This window comes from Elephas maximus, chromosome 8 (assembly GCF_024166365.1).
Source record: "Elephas maximus indicus isolate mEleMax1 chromosome 8, mEleMax1 primary haplotype, whole genome shotgun sequence".
Taxonomy (NCBI): Eukaryota; Metazoa; Chordata; class Mammalia; order Proboscidea; family Elephantidae; genus Elephas; species Elephas maximus.
Window position 1 is genome coordinate 19,843,387 of NC_064826.1, and position 19,976 is coordinate 19,863,362.

Here is a 19,976-nt window from a genome sequence, read left to right on the forward strand (position 1 = left end):
TAAAACAAACAAAGCACAGAACCAACAGAATCGTATTGGACTTGGTATAAATCAGGATTAAAAGAGAACAAATAACGTCCATTAGTTGCTCAGGGATTCTTCCCGTGCTGCTCCTTAGATTATACAAAAATTATCAAGATTTTAGGCTACTCACCAAAAAAAACAGAACAAAACAAAAACCTTCTTTTCTCTAGTTCCCTCTTGGAATATAAGTGAAATCAGAGTCCTAGGCTGGGAAGAAACACGTAGGTGATTTTTCTTGTGTTGTTTTTCTGTTGTGTTATATCTTGGTTGTAGATTCTGTCTTTTACGTTATCTGACTTTCTTAGGGGGTAAGTAATTTCTGTCCATGTGGGCTTACATCCACGACTCCCTACTCACTCCACACTGGAGGCAGTCATTAACCTTTCTTTTCCCCAGTTCCAGAATATTCTCAGTGTCTTTAATATGAGTTTATTTTATTTTATTTTTTTCACAATTCTTTTAAAGATCTAACTCCCATAATACATTTTTTTTTTCCCCAAGAACCATCAGAAACGTGGGTTGTAATTCATCAGTTTGATTATGTGGGCATGTCGAGTGCATCTATCCAGTTCAATTAATTTTTTAATAAGCCAATTTATTTTTCCTACAAAGGCAGTAAATAAGACATGCTGTGCTTCCAATATTCAGAATACATTTGAGTAGTAATGCTTTTCTGGAATTGTAGTCATTATTGAAATTGTTATTACGGTGTCCTTAAATTGGTGCAGAGGTCAGTTATCGCATTAAATATGTACTGGGGGGGGGGAATTTGTCAGCCTTGAATTTTAACAGAACAAGATACAGTGCACGGTGTTACGTGCCTTTACAAAACTCTGCTTGTCACCCCACGATCCCTTTATGCCTCTCTCCCCATGCTGATTCTCTTTGTTCCGAATGCAGAAGCAAATTCGCTTCACCTGTGTGATGCCCTGCAGTACCTGGTAAAGGGCACGGCCAACAGAAGCCATTTATTAAATGCTGTTGGCTGGTGGGCTACATTTCTTAGAGGATGTAAATGTGTCTCCCATTTGGAATCATTTTCACTGCGAGCTCCCAGGGGTGGAAATTGCCGACCCTGTTACAGTGGCGCTTGGCGAGTGTCTGTGAGGAAGTGAGTTGAGCCTGGGACTCTCTTACTCATTCACTGAGATTGAAGTCCAGCCTGGGAGGCCCACTGTGGTCTCCGTTTCACACTGGCCAGCTTCTCTGGGGGTTGGGAAAGCGTGTTATCTTTTGTCCCCTGCTTCTGTAGCAGGGGCATTCATAGTCCTGAGAGCTTAAGGTCACCCTCTGCAGGAGGTACCCAGAGAGCTGTGGGGGCATTGTTAGCAGCCTGGCTTGTCTACAGTCCACCAGGCCTATTTTCACAGTGCCCTCAGGCTTGAAGTAGCCTTCAGAATTCAACAGATACAGGCTGCACACCATTGCAACCTGAGACTGGATTATTTTTCTGTTTCAAATCTTGAAGCTTTCCAGACAATAATACTATCGAACATTTATGGAGCAGTGTTTACTGTGTGGAGTCCTGGTGGCACAGTGGTTAAGAGCTGTGGTGGGCTACGGCCGCTGACCAGAAGGTCGGCAGTTCAAACCCACCAGTCCCTCCTTGGAAACCTTACGGGTCAGTTCTACCCTGTCCTTTAAGGTCACTATGAGTCGGAATCAACTTGACAGCAGTGGGTTTGGTTTTTGTTTTATTGTGTGCTGGGCGGTGTTTGTAGAGGCTTTATTACATGTATCAACGTACTCTCAATTCTGTGAGGTAGGCACCCCCCAGTTTTAGGTGGGGAAACTGAGGTTCAGGTAGAAATGAGGTAACTCGCCCTGAGTCGCTGAGCTGGTGCAGCGCAGAATTGTGGCTGCAGCCCGTGCTCTTTCAGCCGCTCTGCCCTTTGCTCCCCACTTGGGGCGGCCCCAGCCATGTTCTACCTTGGCAATGCCTCCAGTTGATGAACAGAAATGTAACTCTCCCATGGCGGTTGGCTCCCCTTCCCTCCTCGGCACCTGGGATTCCACTTAAAGCTTTCCTCCTTGGCCAGCACAAAAGGCGATGTAAACTCACTGATTGAAACATCTGTTCGTGGGAACATGTATTTCCACATTTCCGTTGTCTCTGTCCAGTGTCCAGTCTTGAAGGTGCTCCAGGGTTTCTGAGATCCGTTCTGTTTGTTAATGGACACCCAATGAGGTATAATTTAAGGAATGAGAGTTATAAACTTTTAATTAGAGTGTAGGGAAAAAAAAGGCTGACCTATTCATTCAATAAACCATATTGATATGATTCGTGCCTGATCTCTTATTTCCTCTGTGGTGATGTTTCTGATTTATGCTGAAACATAAATTGTGTGAATTGGCTGTGGCCACAGGCCCGCGTTTCATGGAAGGAAACAGGCAAACCTCTGTGCTTCAGTCCACGTTAGTGGTGCCCAAATCCCATCACAGTCTTTTAGAAATGTAGCTGAACACCCTTAACTGTGGCTAAGCAGAAGACTTTTAATTTTCTCCTTTTAGTTTGGCAGTAAACATTTGGCAGTCTCAGTCCCTGGGGCTGTTAAATGATGCTCACAGTTTGGCTGCCAAATCAATGCAGACCCTGAGAGCTTTGGAAGAATTCGTTGCCCTTTGACAGGTTTTCGGATCTGACGAGTGCTCTGTGCTTTTTCCAGAGCTCCTTCTTGATCTGGCCAATTTGAATGTTATGGTTGGTCATGTCAGCTTCCGCTAAGTAGCATCTAGGTCATGGTATGTTCGCTGAGTGCTGTTTCTGTAGTCCTTGGAGAAAGAGGCCCTGTGCAGCTTCCAGCCCACCTGGGCCCACTTGCCCGTGTAAAACAATTGCCACGATGACAAACAGCTCTGCACTGGATCACTGCCAGTGAGGTCATATCTGGATTGGATTCAGTGACATTTCAGTTTTAACTTCAGGCCAACACCAAACAGCTAGACACGCATATCTGAATGTTAACTCAAGAGACCACCCACAGGGCTCTCATGGACCACCGATGGCCCACAGGTCACTTTGAGAATGATGTAGGATGGTTTAAGGAAAAAAAAATAAAAGGAGTTCTTTTTTAAAAATAAAGATTTTTCTAAAGGCCCCAGAGAGTTGGCAATAGCATGGTCAGTTTCCAAGGTGGCTATGAAACGAATGAGAGTGGAAAGGATTCTTGAGGTTTTCATCTGAATTATAGCAGCGTGCTCACAGGGGAGGGGCCCCCAGATGGGGACAAGAGTAACCCCTGTCCTTGGCGGTAACGCTGCTGCTTCCAGCTCTCTCTGGAGTGTTAGTTTTTCTGAAGGTAAAGCAAACTGCGTTCTTCTGGAGGAGATGGTGAGATACGATGCCATGATAGAATACATGAGTTTAGACACGTTATAAAAAAGAATCTGGGCAAAAATTAAGATGGCCATTTAGATGTCTGACATTGATAGTAAGTTGATTTTAAGTAACTTTCCACATGGGCTATCTGGTGTGTTTGAAATAGCTTTATTGTTTTTTCTGATTATAAAAGTAATGTAGGCTTATTATAAGAAATTCAGGAAAGTATAAAGAGAAAAACTACCACTAGCCAAGGTAATCATAATTATCATTTGGGGATATATCCTTCTAGGCTGTGTGTTTGTGTGTTTTAAAACAAAAATGAAATTCATACTCAGCATACTATTTTGTGGCCAGTTTTTTTTTTTTTTTAAACAGCTGTATTGAGGTATGTCACGTACCATAGAATTCACCCGTTGTAAACATACAATTTAGTGACTTTTAGTAAATTTACAGTTGTGTAAGCGTCACCACAATCCAATTTTAGAACATTTCCATCATGCAGCCAGCTTCTTTCACTTAGTATATTGTGAACATTTTTTCATGTTAACACAGACCTTAATAGCTTCATGATATTCCATTGTGTGAATGTGTCATAATTTAACCACTTCTAGACTGATATTCGGAAACCCTGGTGGCGTAGTAGTTAAGAGTTATGGCCGTTAACCAAAAGGTCGGCAGTTCGAATCCACAATGTGCTCCTTGGAAACACTATGGGGCAGTTCTACCCTGTCCTGTAGGGTCACTATGAGTCGGAATTGACTGCACTGGGTTTGATTTGGTTTGGTTTGGTTTTTATACTGATATTTAGGTATTTTCCGTTTTACTATTACAGTCTTGTACATAGGTATTTTTGAACTTGTCAAAATATTTCTATAAAATCTTGCAAGTGGATTTTCTGGGTCAGAGAAGCAATACGTTTAAAACGATTTATTTTGCCAAATCGCCCTCCAGAAAGGTGGTGAAAATTTCTGTTCCCACCAGCAGTGTATGACAGCGTTTATTTATTCACACCCTCGATAACACCGACTCACCAGTCTTTTTATTCTTTGCCAGTCTGATGGGAGAAAAATGATATATTTGTTTTTCTTTAATGCACATGAAATCACTTTTCATACATTTGTTGACTTTCTGTGTTTCTTCTTTTGGCAATTGCCTGTTTTTCTTTTGAACTGTTGTTGTTAGGTACCACTGAATTGGTTCCGACTCATAGTAACCCTACGTACGACAGAACAAAACACTGCCCAGTCCCGTGCCCTCCTCAGGATTGTGGTTACGCTTGAGTGCACTGTTGCAGCCATTATGCCAATCCATCTCATTGAGAGTCTTCCTCTTTTTTGCTGACCCTCTACTTTACAAAGCAGGGACTGGTCCCTTCTGATAACGTGTCCAAAGCATGTGAGATGAAGTCTCGCCATCCTCGTTTCTAAGGAGCATTCTGGCTGTACTTCTTCCAAGACAGATTTGTTAGTTCTTCTGGTAGTCCATGGTATCTTCAACACTCTGCCAACACCGTAATTCAAAGGCATCAATTCTTCAGTTTTCCTTTTCATTTTTTTTTTTTTTTTTTGCATGCATATGAGGCGACTGAAAACACCATGGCTTGGATCAGGTGCACCTTAGTCCTTAAAGTGACATCTTTGCTTTTTAACACTTTAAAGAGGCCTTTTGCAGCAGACTTGCCCAATACAATGTGCCCTTTGATTTCTAGACTGCTGCTTTCATGGGCGTTGATTGTGTATTCATGTAAAATGAAATCCTTGACAGCTTCAGTCTTTTCTCTGTATATCATGATGTTGCTTATTGGTCTAATTATAGGATTTTTCTGTTCTTTATGTTGAGGTGTAATCCATACTGAAGGCCATTTGAAATACTAGGCCTTTTTAAAACCCCGTTTATGTATAAGAGCTCTTTTCCCCTCAAGGTTACTAATACTTTTTCATATATGTTGCAGTATTATCCAAAATTATTGTTTGTCTTTTAGTGTTCTGTTTTTATTTATAAATTAAAAATTTTTGCCCATAAATATGTAAAATATATAACTGCAAACAAAACGGAAAGCCCTTCCCACACTTGAAAATGTCAAGATAATAATAAAATTATTAACAACTTCCATGTATCCATTTAGCAATCATTTAATAAATACCTACTACGTGCCAAGCATTTGACCAAGAAGTGGGGATTAATTGAACAAAACAACATAATCCCAGCCTTCATAGAATGTGCATTCTGGTGCTTCACGCCTTGTCTTCAGCTTTCTTAAAACTGTTACTTGCTCAGAGCCTTATTTTCTGAACGTCATCTCCAGGAGTTCAAAATAACTTGCATGGGTATTTCCAGCAAGCCTGCAGTATACAGATTATAAAACTTATAAATTCATTAGGAAAAGTAGAGAGTATTCATTCAACAAATATTTGTTGGACCTCTTTATGTCAAGGGGAAACCGTGGTGGCGTAGTGGTTAAGTGCTACAGCTGCTAACCAAAGGGTGGGCAGTTTGAATCCGCCAGGTGCTCCTCGGAAACTCTATGGGGCAGTTCTACTCTGTCCTGTAGGGTCGCTATGAGTCGGAATCGACTCGACGGCACTGGGTTGAGTTTTTATATCTCAAGGAGCCCTGGTGGCACAAATGATTAAGCTCTTGGCTGCTAACTGAAAGGTTGGCGGTTTGAGCCACCCAGAAACTCCGTGGGAGGAAGACCTGGTGATCTGCTGCAGTGACGAAAACCCTGTGGGGCAGTTCTGCCCATATCACATGGGGTCGCTACGAGTTGGAATCAACAGCACCCAACAACAACATCTGTCAGGTAGAGTAGATGGTTTTAGAGACTGAATGCCAAACAGAGTGGGCCCTGTGATCAGGGAGCACAGTTTATTTTCAATTAAGCAATTCTACTGCCGAGGTCTAGGTAATCCAATTTTGTAAAATTATATGTTGTCTTGCTAAATATTTTTCTCTTATCGGTCTTTATTAAACAAAAGATCAGATGATCAGCTCCCTACTGGCCCAAACAGAGCCGTTAAATTGGATTTATTCTGTCATCCCTTGTTACATAGATTTTGTTTCATGTTTTTCAAAAAAATAACTTGAAGGGAGTGTTTTAAATCTTTAGAACATCCTTCTGTAGTTAGAGATTAAAACACCGTCTTATCTTATCTCACACAGCTTACATATCTAGTTATATGTATGGTTTGCCTCATTCTTTTTCTTGAAATGCCTTGTAACAAAAACAATATTGAAATAAAACTTCAAGATGGAAATTCCCCAGGGCCCCTTAAAAAATAAAGCATTTTGACCGGAGGGCCATTTTATGTGGGAAAGACAAGATTCTTGCGTCAGTCCAAAAACGTCGGGAAACCTGGCCTGGCTGGTACAGGGAGAGGCGGCCATCCTCACTCCTAGTGTCCCTGTTTGGGCAGCTACCAATCCGCCCCACCCACTTGCCCTGTGACTCCTTTGGAAATAACTCTGCCCCACAGGCACAGCTTAGGAGATTTGGAACAAAAGAATAATACTGTGTTGCAGAAAGTTGGGATTCCCTACGTACTGTGACACTAGCCACCAAGTGTCGTATCACCAAGCCAAAGGAGGGAAGCCAGATTCTAGGAGCTGTGGGGGGCGTTGATGAGAGGAGGCCCTTACACCTGAGAAATTCTGGGAATGGGAAGGAGTGGTGGTAGGTTGAAACAGGAGAGGCAGCAGAGATGGTAGTACAGAAGGTGCAGGAAGAGATGTGACAGATGGAAAGTCAATGACTTCCACCCCTAGAGGCAAAGCCTTCGTGATCTACTACAATTAATAGTGTCCTGGGATTGGCATTTGTTCTTAATCTTCAGTGAATGACTTAAACTCAATTGTTTTCTTCTAATTTTGTTCTGGAGTGGGAGACCATATTTTGTTTTTATAGACATTTGCTTTACTTAGTTGAAACATCTCTTTTGGACAGCAGTGGCCACCAGCCTTATTATATTTCATACTCTAGCATATTGCCTTTATAGGTGAATGAACGCGACTAGCTAGACTATTGTGCGAGCTGAATTCTTCGCCACCACGGGGTGCCTGCCATTTGGTTAGCAGCTGTTGCTGCTACTTGCTACTAAGGTATGAACAAATCACCCCACTGAGGAGCTGTGCTCAGGGTGGTCTAATTATGACACACACTACTTGGATACAACTTCACAGGACCTTGAAATGCAGGGAAATTTAGGGGTCATCTCGTCCAACCACCCACACATTTCCAGCGAGGCTGCAAGAGCTCAGTCACTCCTGCCCCAGCTTGAAAAGGCAGACACACCACACGCGTCCCACATGCAAACCCAAGATTCTGTTGCATGAATGTTCAGAATTTATTTGGTTTCCTGGGTGGGGCCAGAGAGGAAGAAGAGAGGCGGATTAAGGATCAGCTCAGTATGGGTGGCTCTGGGTGTAATCCATGATGACCCGAAGCGCCAGCCAGGTCTCCTGGGCGGTGGGGATGATCTGTGAGGCTGGCAGCAGGAAGCCATAGCGCCCAGTGTCCCGGAGCTCAAAGGTGAAGGAGTACTTGATACCCTGGTCATAGGTCCAGTCAACAGTGCTTCCACTGGCTTGATCTGGGGCAAGGACGAGAATAGGAGGAGCAAGAATCAGCCGCTTTGGAAACATTTACGTGAGCTGGTTAATGCTGAAAACCATGGAGCTCGTGTCTGCTAGGTGTCTGCTGTTGACCTCCCAAGAAACTCCTGCTGAAGGGTCTAAGCCCAAGAGGTCCAAAAAGGCTGACCAGCAATGGTCTCCTACTCATTATGGGATGCAAGAAGGTTTCTGCCTCCATCCAACACCACTTCAGTTAAGCCTCTAAATCAAACCATGGTTTGTTCCTCTGTGGCTTGGGTCTTCAGGGCAAAGTGCAAAGGGCCAGAGTCAAAGCAAAATCCCCTTCAATAGCCAAAAGGTGGGAGCAACCCAAATGCCTGTCAACAGATGAATGGATATACAAAATGTGGCCTATCCATACAATGGAATATTACTCAACCATAAAGGGAAATGAAGTCCTGACGAATGCTACGACACAGATGAACCTTGAAAATATTATGCTGAGTGAAAGAAGCTAGACACAAAAGGACAGATATTCTATGATCTCACTTATATGAAATATCTAGAAAAGGCAAATGCATAGAGACAGAAAGTGGATTAATGATTGCCAGGGCCTGGGGGAAGAGAGAACGGGGAGAAAAAGCCCTTTCTCTTTCTTTAGACAGAAACTGCCCAGGTTTGCAGTTGAATTGGGCAGGTGAGAGAGACGGTGGATGTGAGCCAGGGTTTAACTTGAAACATTGTATGCAGCAACATCTTTGGACTCAGTGTAGAAAGCTGTTTCCAAAGAAGGCCTGGGGCCCAGAAGTGAGGCCATCCTGAGGTAAGGTGGCACTGTACCCCTACCACACCAGGGCACTGGGGTCAGGAGGTATGTGAGGGGTGTGTGCAGCCAGCCCCATGTCCCTGGAACCCCACTTCTACCTTCCGGTCCTCTCGCCTCCTGTCAGATGACATACTTGCTCCTACCCCTCACGGCCTGCAGAATATGCCCCCACTTCCCCATCTCCTACCACGACCCCTGCCCTCACTCCCTGCAGACCAACTGGGCTCCTTGCTGCCGCAGCACTCGATCCACTCACACAGTAAGGCCTTTGCACTAGCTGGTGCTCTGCCTGGGCAGCCCATCCCACTCTCATTCCCTCAACATGTACCCAGACTTTGCTTACCAATGAGGCCTTACCTGCGGCCGGCCCGGCACCCCCACCCCTGTATTTCTGATCCCCTCACCCAACTCTCGTTCTTCTTTTCTCCTAGCACTCATCACCTAACCTATCCTTTACTTCCTTGTAATAACGTCAGCCTCCCTGGCTAGAAAGTTAAGTTTCATGATCTTTGCTATTTCACGCACAGCTCTGTCCCAAGTATGCAAAACGGGGCCTGCTGCAGAGGAGGTGCTCAATAGACAGTTGTTGAGTTAATTCCACTCTGACGTAGTACGCCTCCCAGGACACTGCATTTCTAAGTAAGCTGGGAAATGATAGGGTATATTCTTTAATTACGGTGGCTGGGTGGTACAAGTCGTTAAGCGCCGGATTACTAGCCAAAAGATCGGCCCAAAGATTGGCCATTCGAACTCATCCAGAGGCACCCTGGAAGCAGGCCTGGGGATCTGCGTCCAAAAGGTCACAGCCTTGAAAACCCTATAAAGCACAGTTCTGCTCTGCACATATGGGATCACCATGAGTTGGGATTGACTTGAGGCAGCTAACAACATTCTTTAATTGAAAGGCATCAAACCCATTGCCGTCGAGTTGAACCGCCCCGTAGAGTTTTGAAGGGCATTAGAGGAGGAGTATTTTTAAGTGGAATTTCCTGATGGTATACAGATCCCAGCAGAACTATCCACTCCATCCTTGCATGAAGCTAGACTTAATCCCAAAACAAGGGAGAGGAATTCTCAGAGAACTCATGTATTTGTCGGAGTGAAAGTACCAAGGAAGGCTGAGCCCACGTCAGGAAGAGCCACTGCCTAGCCTTCCAAACTGCTAAGCCACTGCCAGAGTCCCGTTTTCCTTGCCCACACTCACAGATCTGGGCACCCTTGGCTACTTCCTCCCAGGAGGGACACTCCCCTTGGGCAGGCAAAGCCAGCTGAGGTTCCTCCCCGGGCCACCAGGATAGACCACACAGCCACTTACAAATGGTTTGGATAATGCTGCCATACTCGTACTCGGTCCCATACAGAGAAGTCAGGGCAGTCACCGCAGACTTGGCCAGATGATCCTGGAGAAAATGCCAAGCAAGGCCACTTGTCAGGACCAGGGATACTGGGGTCTGGTCACTGGCAGAGGGACCCAGAGCGTGAACCCTGCAGACAGCAAGCCCCAGCAGGGAGCACAGGGCCTTCTCTCCCTGCATGTGTCTGGCCAGCACTTCCCTGCTCCAAGGGCAGTCTAGCCCAGCCTCTTGCTTTTCAATGTGACAGCGTTGACTCAACCACTTTGTGCCTCAGTTTCCCAAATCACAGGAGAGAAGAGGGGTGCTCTGCACTCTCTAGGCACTTGTGTTGTAGGTGCCAGCGATCAGCGGGGCAATACCTACCAGCTCGCTCTGGTCAGGAGCTGGCTCTGTCTTGTAGCCATAGGGGTAGAGGAGCAGTTGGGAGTAGCTATGGATGGAAATGAAGGCCTTGATGTTCCCGTGGGCCTTCACGAAGTCCACGATGGACTTGACCTCCACTTCGGAATTAGCAGACTTGCCACGGTAGGTCTCTGAGCAGGGGTTGCTGCTGGCCCCGGCCACTGTGGGAGGGAGAGGGCTGTCAGCGTTCCCCACACCCTACGGCAACATCCATGTTTCCAGTTCCTGCTGTGGGGTTTGGATGGGTGAGATTTGGGGTGGGGGGGGCTCCCCCTCTGAATTAAGAAGGCCAGAGGCCTCTTGTAACCTGGGGGCCTGCCTTCCTCTCTGCAGGGCTTGGGCATAGTGGATGGCCATGCCCAGAGAGGTGGGGTCAGCTCCTCAACCAAAAGGTTCTTGCAGTGAAGGGGCAGAGGAGGAGGGAGTTGACATTAAGCTAGAAAAACCCTAAGCTAGGCTTTCAGACAAGGAACCACTGCCTCTCAGAGGGCAGCTTCCATCCCCCAGAGCCCTTAGAGGTGGACCCGACATCTCACCCTCACTGCTGGGCCAGGAAGGGGCTGGGGTAAGAAGCTATTCTGGGTTGTCCCATATCTGCTCCCCAGATCACATGGGGCCTTACACCCGAAACCAGCATCCCAGTTCCTATTGGGGTCCACCCCCACACAGAAGGAGCCTGAAGTGCGGGATCGAGTCTTGCGCCACAAGCGATTCTGCAGAAGGAAAAATAATGAGTGTCAGGTACGCTTCCAGCACTGTGCTAGCCTGGGGCTTGGGTCTGCAGAGCACAGTGTGGGCTAGGAGAGGTCAGGAGGCACCTTACAGGAGGCCGCAATCAACGCTAAGTGCCCAGATCTGGAGCTTGGAGGCTCACAGCATGGGATCAGAAACCACTGTCAACTGGTGGTGGGGGAGGAGGATTCCCAGAGGGGGCTCTCAGACTTAGGAGGGGAGAGAAGACAGTGGGATGGCATTGGGCCAGAGGGTCCACCCAGTGAAGTGAAAAGGGCATGAAGTGCCCCCCAATTTGAATGGTACGGTGGTATATTTACTGTCAAAATATAAGTAGTCCCAGGAAGGCAAGGTCTAGGACAGTGATTCTCTACCAGGGACAATTTTGCCCCTCTCCCAGGGACATCTGGCAATGTCTAAAGACATTTTTGATTGTCACCTGGGGGTGCTACTGTCATCTAGTGGGTAGAGGTCAGGATGCTGCTAAAAATCCTACAATGCACAGGATAGCCCCCACGACATGGAATTGTACAGTCCCAAATGCCAGAGATGGGAGGTTGAGAAGCCCTGGTCGAGGGGACAGGTCTATTTGTCATCCCCTTGACCTCTGGGAGTTGGGATTGGGGGTGGGTTGTTTGTGGGACTCTGAGAACAGGAAAAGGCCTGCACCTGGGTGTGGGTGAAGGCAAAACCATCAGGGTTCGTGACGATCTCCAGGAAGATGTCCACGTTGTTAAGAAAGGCTGTGAATGCTTCATCCTGGCCATAGTCCTGTGTGATCTGAGGGGTCCGAGGGACAGAGGATCAGGGTGGGCTAGGCGGGGTATCTGCCAAGCTAGGGCAATGGACACCACCCTGCGGCCCCTCTCTGTGATCACTGCTTCTGGGTGGGAAAGGAGAGGCCAGGGCTTCTGTGGGCCTTCAACACCAATGCCGCCTAGGCCAGCATACTCCTCACCTCTCCAGACTTACCTTCTTTGCAAACCAGACCCCGCTCGCCTGGGTGACCCACTCCCGGGAATGGATGCCTGTGTCGATCCAGACAGAGGGACGGTTGCTTCCACCAGTGCTGAACTGGAGGGGAAGAGGCAGGGCAACGGTCAGCAAGGGCTTTGCTCTGATGACCAAAGGCAGCAAGATTCTGACACTGAGGGTGTTAAGTGATTTCCTAACAGGGATCAGTCCTGCCTCCACAGCCAGTGCCTCGCCTCCCCAAAGGGAACCCAACCTCAGGCAGGGGCACTTGCTCTCTGTGGATCTCAGGCAGAGACTACAGGTGGGGACCATCACTAGGGGGGACGTGGGACATGGGGCTGGGTCTGGACAGGTCCTGCAGAACTTGGCTGCCTGCCCTCAGCCTAACTTGAGACAAATATAGCTCCACCTGACTTTCAGGCCCCACCCTACCCCACTGCCCATACAGAGTTCTCTGTGGCAGGTCACTGTTAGGGATTGAATTTTGGCCCCCAAAAATATGTATTATAAATACTAACTCCTATGCTTCTTTAGGGAGCCCTGGTGATGCAGTGGTTAAGTGCTCAGCTGCTAACCAAAAGATCGATGGTTTGAACCCACCAGCTGCTCCGTGGGAGAAAGATGTGACAGTCTGCTTCTGTAAAAATTACAGCTTTGGAAACCCTGTGGGGCAGTTCTACCGTGTCCTATAGGGTCAGTGAGTTGGAATCGACTCAACAGCAGCAAATTTGGGGGTTTTTGGTATGCCTGTGTTTATGATCCCATTCGTGTTTATAATCCCACTCATAAATGGAGTGGGTTTTCTTTGTTATGTTAATGAGGCAGTATTAGTGTAGGGTGTGTCTTAAGTCAACCTCTTCTGAGATATAAAAAGAGGTGACTGAGCAAGCAACAGAGCAAGCAAGCAGAGATGGGGAAAGATAGATGCTAATCCACATGAGGTCTCCAAGGAACCAAGAAACAGAAGCTGAAAGGAGACAAGGACCTTCCTCCAGAGCCAACATAGACAGAAAGCAGTCCCCTAGAGCCAGTGCCCTGAACTCAGACATCTAACCTCCTAAACTGTGGGAAAATAAATTTGTTAAAGCCACCCACTTGTGGTATTTTTGTTATAGCAGCACTGGATTACTATGACAGTCACCAATACAACATTTTACCTGGACAACCCCACAATACCGTCCATAATGTGACACTCGATGGGAAATATCTGGGTTGCCTAAAAGTTTACATTGTGTGTGTGTGCATGTGTGCGTGCGTGCAGACACCTAGACCAGCATGGAAATTCAGACCTTCCCAAATGTCTGCACCAGCAGTCCATACAGTGCTGTGTCTCTATGATTTGGGCTTACCCATGGGAGCCTACACCCTTATGTGGGTGCACAGGTGGGTGTTCGCATGTTCCCAGGTTACCTTCAGCACATAAATGGGACGACCTTCGTAGGAGTTGCCAATCTGGATCTTGCTGACCAGCTGTGGGTTCTCAGCCACCAAGAGGTCTATGAAGTTGTAGATCTGAGACAGGAGAGGGGGGCAAGACAGCCTTAATGGCTCTGGAGATGCAGATGTCCCCCATCATCCCAGCCTGCTGTGGGCCCCGTGAGGCAGAGGTGCCATGACCTGCTCTTGCCGGGGTTCTGCCGGCCCTGCTCTTGCCGGGGTTCTGCCGGCCCTGCTCTTGCCGGGGTTCTGCCGGCCCTGCTCTTGCCGGGGTTCTGCTGGCCGTGAGGAGGAGCCTGATGCCTGGGAGCACGACCTGGGTGCCTCACCTCCTCCAGGGTGTGGTAGGTGGCATAGTTAAAGGAGTCAGTGGAGAGTGCCCGGCCCTGGAAGGCAAGCAGCTCCTCCTGCTCATTGTCTAGCAGGGACTGCACATCCTCGATCATGGCGAAGTACTGGATCCCATGGCTCTCCAGGAAGACCTTGACTGACTGCAGGCTGGGGAAGGGCACGCGGACGTCAATGGGGGAGGCAGGCTGCGCCGGGCCTCGCCAAAAGTCCAGCTGTGAAGACAGGGCCACTGTCACAGGGGAGCAGGGGGAGGGGCCAGCTCGGAGAGGATGATGCCAGAACGTCCCATATAACTGGGGTCGGGGTGGGGTATGGCATCAGGGGCAGAGAGGGGAAGGGACACTTGTGGATGGGACAGAGTCCTGTGTGGTCAGAGAAATGGCCAGGAAGCAGAGTGCAGGGCTATGGGACGGCAAGGGAGAGGGAGGTGCCAGAACAGGTCCTGGCACTTTGCTCAGATGCCCCAGGGCAGCAAGATTCTGGAACTGGGAGTTTAAGTCATGCCCTAATGGGGACCAGCTCCTTGTCTCCTTCCAGGGAAAGGTGGGGCCTGGGAGGGACCCCTGGCCTCAGAGGCCTTCTCCACTTCCTTTACCTGCAAGTGCTCCAGCTCCTCCAGCTCCCTCACCTTCTGCACCTGGGCCTCATTGACTGCAGAGATTCGGAGCACCTGGTGCCTGGGAAGGGCGGGTGGGGACTGAGCTTTGGGCGGCCCCTGCCCAGCCACACCCTCCACTGTGGAGGACGGGGGGCAGGCAACCTAGAAACCAAGCTGAGTATCCGGCCTGGGGTCCCTCACCTCTTCTCTCTCCTCCGGGGAACCCCTAGGGCACTGCCATCCCCATGCCAGTTTAGACTCTCTTTCTCACTCCAAAGCCAACCCAGGCCTCCTTCCTCCATGGCTCCTGAAACTTCCCCCTCAGAGCGTCAGATTTCTCCAGGACTCAGGACACTGCCCTGGAGGGATCTGGTCAGCCTGCCCCAGTGTAGTGCTTGTCCACACCTCCCTGGCTGCGTTCCTACACATCTGTCTGTCCGTTTGTCTCCCCAGACTCCCTGCTGGCTGAGTCCTCCCATCTCCTATCCGCGTGTCCCCTCCTCTCTGCATCCCTACCCCGCAAAGTCCTCTTTGGCAAAGACCGCCACCAACAGCACACTTAACACAAGCAGCCCCCGCATGCTGCAACTGGCAGAGGTCAGACTGAGGCTGGGCGAAGGTCCCAGGCCTTTTAAACCCTCCAGAGCTGAAGTCACCTCTGGGCCCAAGGCCTGTTGGTCTTCTTACACCTGCACCCTGTCCCACGGGGTGGAAGTTTGAGCTCTGATACCTTCTCATTGCCCCTGATAACGCTGCAGGGAACAGGGCAGCTGGGAGATAAGCTAGCCAGGGGGGAAGCTGGGGTATGAGGCTACCCAGCTGTGATCCTGTAACCTACAGCCCCAGGCTGGTGGCTGCAGCTGAGCTCTGTTGTTTGCTGACCAGGCAATGCTGAAGGGCCAGGACAGGAAGCAGCCACACCAGCTGGGGCCCTAGCTGAGGCCACGTGCGAGGCATTCCCTTTCTCCATGTCCCTGAGTGCCAGCCCTTCGTTTCTGGGCCCTCTACCCCCATTCAGGAACCTGCGCTACACACCACAGGTCCTGCTCTGTGCACTGAAAAGGCCTTCTCAGCCCCCTCCCACCTGGCCACAGTGGCTGTGGGAGCCCCCAGTGTCTCCTCAGATCTCCTTCCACTCCCATGGCCGGCGGCCAGTTGTTTATGCCGTAGATCTCCTCCGGGATCAGGGTTGTCCTTGACAGGAATTGTAACCAGATTTCATCTGCATGGGAAGTGTGGTGGTGGGAACCAGACCCCTGTTGGGAATGCACATTATAGAGGAGAAACCGGAACTCCCAGAGGGGAATTCGCTGTGGCTCTGGACGCTGACCTCATTGCAGAGGTATCTAACAGGAATCCACAGGGCCCCAGGCTTCCCAGCACCGAGGGGCCGCACTGTGTCAGAGCTGTGGGCTTGGGCTTGGGCAACCACGGCAGGCCAGGCGGTGCTTTCTTGTTCTTATCTGTTCTCTCTGCCTCCCTACCCTGCCTCCTAACTATCTGGTCAGTGCTCCTGTGCAGGACAGAGACACCCATGATATTTACCCACAACTCTCTCCTGAGTCTAACTCTTATACAAGTTTCCACAGTCTTCAGCGGATGCTGAACCTCTGTGAAGGCTCCTCCCCTCCACTCAGGTTTGCTCATTAGTTCAACCATTGTTCATTCATCTGGGCCAGGAACTTCGCTCCACACGGGGATGATGCTGCAGACAGACTCATTCCTATTGGTGAGAGCTCACAGTCTCATGGGAAAGACAGAAGCAATCAGCTAACTTGTGTTCCTCTAGGTCATCCAAGATGCTGTCACCCAGACAGGAGTAGACATCTGTCTTAGTCTTCTGGTGCTGCTGTAGCAGAAATGCCACAAGTAGGTGGCTTTAAAGAACAGAAATGTATTTTCTCACAGTCCTGAAGGCTAAAGTCCACATCAGGGTCTCAGCTGTGTTGATTTCTTCCTTGGGAGAGCCCCAGGCGGTCCTTGGTTGCTGGCTGATAGACAGACCTCACATGATATCTGATTTCCCCCTAAGTGTGCACACCTTAGAACCTATTTTGCCCTTTTTCTTTTTTTATTTTTATTGGGCTTTAAGTGAAAGTTTACAAATCAAGTCAGTCTCTCATACAAAAATTTATATACACCTTGCTATATACTCCTAATTGCTCTCCCCCTAATGAGACAGCACACTCCTTCCCTCCACTCTCTCTTTCTGTGTCCATTAGGCCAGCTTCTGACTCCCTCTGCCCTCTCATCTCCCCTCCAGACAGGAGGTGCCAACATAGTAATCATGTGTCTACTTGATCCAAGAAGCTCATTCTTTACCAGAATCATTTTCTATCCCATTGTCTAATCCAATCCCTGTCTGAAGAGTTGGCCTTGGGAATGTTTCCTGTCTTGGGCTAACAGAAGGTCTGGGGACCATGACCACCGGGGTCCTTCTAGTCTCAGTCAGACCATTAAGTCTGATCTTTTTATGAGAATTTGGGGTCCACACCCCACTGCTCTCCTGCTCTCTCAGGGATTCTCTGCTATGTTCCCTGTCAGGGCAGTCATCGGTTGTAGCCAGGCACCATCTAGTTCTTCTGGTCTCAGGATGATGTAGTCTCTGGTTCATGTACCCCTTTCTGTCTCTCGGGCTCGTAATTACCTTGTGTCCTTGGTATTCTTCATTCTCCTTTGATCCAGGTGGGTTGAGACCAATTGATGCATCTTAGATGGAGGCTTGCTAGTATTTAAGACCCCAGACGCCACTCTTCAAAGTGGGATGCAGAATGTTTTCTTAATAGATTTTATTATGCCAGTTGACTTAGATGTCCCCCAAAACCGTGGTCCCCAAAGCCCCACCTCTGCTATGTTGGCCTTTGAAGTGTTCAGTTTATTCAGGAAACTTCTTTGCTTTTGGTTTAGTCTAGTTGTGCTGCCCTCTCCTGTACTGTGTGCTGTCTTTCCCTTCACCTAAAATAGTTCTTATCTACTATCTAATTAGCGAATACCCCTCTCACTTCTTCCCTCCCTCCCCCCTCGTAACCATCAAAGAATATTTTCTTCTCTGTTTAAACTATTTCTCAAGTTCTTATAATAATGGTCTTATATGATATTTGTCCTTTTGCAGCTGACTAATTTCACTCAGCATAATGCCTTCCAGATTCCTCCATGTTATGAAATGTTTCACAGATTCATCACTGTTCTTTGTTGATGTGTAGTATTCCATTGTGTGAATATACCATAATTTATTTATCCATTCATCCATTGATGGGCACCTTGGTTGCTTCCATCTTTTTGCTATTGTAAACAGTGCTGCAGTGAACATGGGTGTGCATACATCTGTTTGTGTAAAGTTTGCCCTTTTTCTAACTCAGAAGTGATTAGATTTAGAACCCACCCTACCGGGATATGATCTAAATAACATAACAAAGAAAACTCTATTTCCAAACAGGATGACATCCACAGGTATAGGGGTTAGGATTCCAACACATATTTTGGGGGACACAATTCTATCCATCATAATGTACAGGGATTGATGGGAAGAAATGCCTGTGTAGGCTGAAGGTGAGACAGCACGAGATGGCAGGAGTGCCTTCAAACCGTGGTGCAGGTCTGACACCTGTGAAGAAAGACAGGAAGGAAGCAGGATGGGGCAAGACAACCCCACACTGCAGCGCAGTTCTGAGAAAGTTCCAGCTAGGCTAATGTGGCACCTCCAAGCCCAAGCTTCAAGTCAGAGGAGCTCTGCATCCCCCAGGACAGCCATGCTTCAGCACTAGCTGGGAGTAGCCCATGGGAAGCGTGGTATCGTCATAAACATGGTGACCAGTCCGTGGGTCAGCCATGCTTATGCTGCTGGAGGTCTGAACAACATGTTTTCTACACTGTGGTGTGAAAAGTGCCACCAGGGCCATGGACACAGCTATCTGGGCACATAAACGACATTTCAGGGAAACTGAGAAAGTGACATTTGTCCTGGATCTTAAAGACAGGATTGTGCCAGAAAGAAAAGGACAGGGCCGTCTATCACACTATTTAGTGCTGGAACACAAACTTCCGTTTGTTCCTCCTTCATTGTTCCTGGAGTGTGATTTCTGTCTCCTCAATGAGACCATAAATTTCCTCCATCAGGAGCCGTGTCCTACACATTCCTGGTATCCCTCCTCAAGCCCTCACGCCCTGCAGTGTTCCAGCTTTTTTAATCTGCCCCCCACCAGGAAAGAAGATTTTGTAAAGCTTTACTTTCTTTAGTTTGCATTATGAAAACAACATTTCTTTTTCTATTTCTGAATATCAAGCTGTCCTATAATTTTGAATATGTTTTGCTCACAACACACACATTGGGGGAGAGTGCCTGAGCCTTCTAAGATTCCTTCAAGAAAAGACAAGCCCAGCTGAAAAGGGGGAGGCGTGGGGGAGGCAAACAGCCTCGCTGAGGGAGCTTCTTTCTGCCTCCAGCCAGCAATCTAAGATGTCCAAGAGTCAGTTTATCCATTTTCTCACAAAGTTGGAACAGATGAACTCAATGTTGCAAGCTGAAATTAGGGCCAGGCAGGAAGCATAGTGGTAAAGGAATTGGGGCCTCAGAAGTATGCTGAGCCTAATCCTCTGGACCCTTCCAAAGCACCTCAGGAAGATGAAAATTACCTCTTTGTAAAAGAGCCATTTTCTAGAAGATAACCTGGGGTGGGGGCACAGTGGTTAAGCGCTCAGCTGCTAACTGAAAGGTCAGCAGTTCAAATCTGCCAGCCACTCCATGGGAGAAAGATATGGCAGTCTGCTTCCGTGAAGATTTACAGCCTTGGAAACCCTGTGGGGCAGTTGTACATTGTCCTGTAGGGCCGCTATGAGTGGGAATCGACTCGACAGCAATGGGTTAACCTGAGGCAGAGTGCTGCTGCTCTAGCTTCCCACCCCAGGCGATCACTTCCTTGGCAAGAGCCAAGATGGAGGCCATTAGGCTGAAAGCTGGGGAGTGGGAGGAGCTCCAAAACCTGTTTCCACACAAAGGAAACCACTGGGCTAGGGTCTAGCTTCAGGGACTAGCCACCCGTAAGCACCTGAAAGCAAATATTGGGGAGGCCTGCAGTAGCCACACTGAATGCACTAACTGGACAACCATCCATGGCAGCCTTACTCCAGAGAAGCCCCAAGCATGCTAAACAAAGGCTCTAAGACAATCCTCAGAGACCCTCAAACCAACCTACAAAATGGGTTGTTAAAGAGGCAGAAGGACAACGAGACCCCAGTGTCCATTCTAGGGGTGAAGGGGGACAATGGACAAGGGAGATCCTGGCAGAGAGCATGAACGGGGGCAGTCAGGATGGCTGGATGCAGTAGCTGGACAAGACATCAGCTGTCTCCCTTGGCAAGTGTGTTTGGGGCCATAAGCAGTAC

General features: G+C 48.3%; 1 protein-coding gene across 1 annotated transcript; it reads right to left on the bottom strand.

The window, feature by feature from the left end:
• Nucleotides 1–7,674: 7,674 nt before the first annotated feature.
• CPA1 (carboxypeptidase A1) lies at nt 7,675–15,186 on the bottom strand. The gene is made up of 10 exons (XM_049893766.1): nt 15,111–15,186; nt 14,592–14,673; nt 13,975–14,208; nt 13,619–13,720; nt 12,206–12,307; nt 11,903–12,013; nt 11,124–11,214; nt 10,463–10,662; nt 10,060–10,144; nt 7,675–7,935 (listed from the first exon to the last, which is right to left on the bottom strand). Exons 1-10 carry the CDS (start codon nt 15,173–15,175, stop codon nt 7,748–7,750), a joined length of 1,260 nt encoding a protein of 419 aa, XP_049749723.1. The 5' UTR covers nt 15,176–15,186; the 3' UTR covers nt 7,675–7,747.
• Between the last annotated feature and the right edge of the window lie 4,790 nt (nt 15,187–19,976).

What these genes read in the sequence shown, in the direction of transcription:
- CPA1 (XM_049893766.1), bottom strand. Translation starts at nt 15,175, where the DNA reads ATGCGGGGGCTGCTTGTGTTAAGTGTGCTGTTGGTGGCGGTCTTTGCC. An exon ending in AGGAGCTGGAGCACTTGCAG is followed by an intron (nt 14,209 to 14,591) that starts GTAAAGGAAGTG and finishes CTGTCTTCACAG; the next exon opens with CTGGACTTTTGGCGAGGCCC. An exon ending in GGGTCTGGTTTGCAAAGAAG is followed by an intron (nt 12,014 to 12,205) that starts GTAAGTCTGGAG and finishes CGGACCCCTCAG; the next exon opens with ATCACACAGGACTATGGCCA.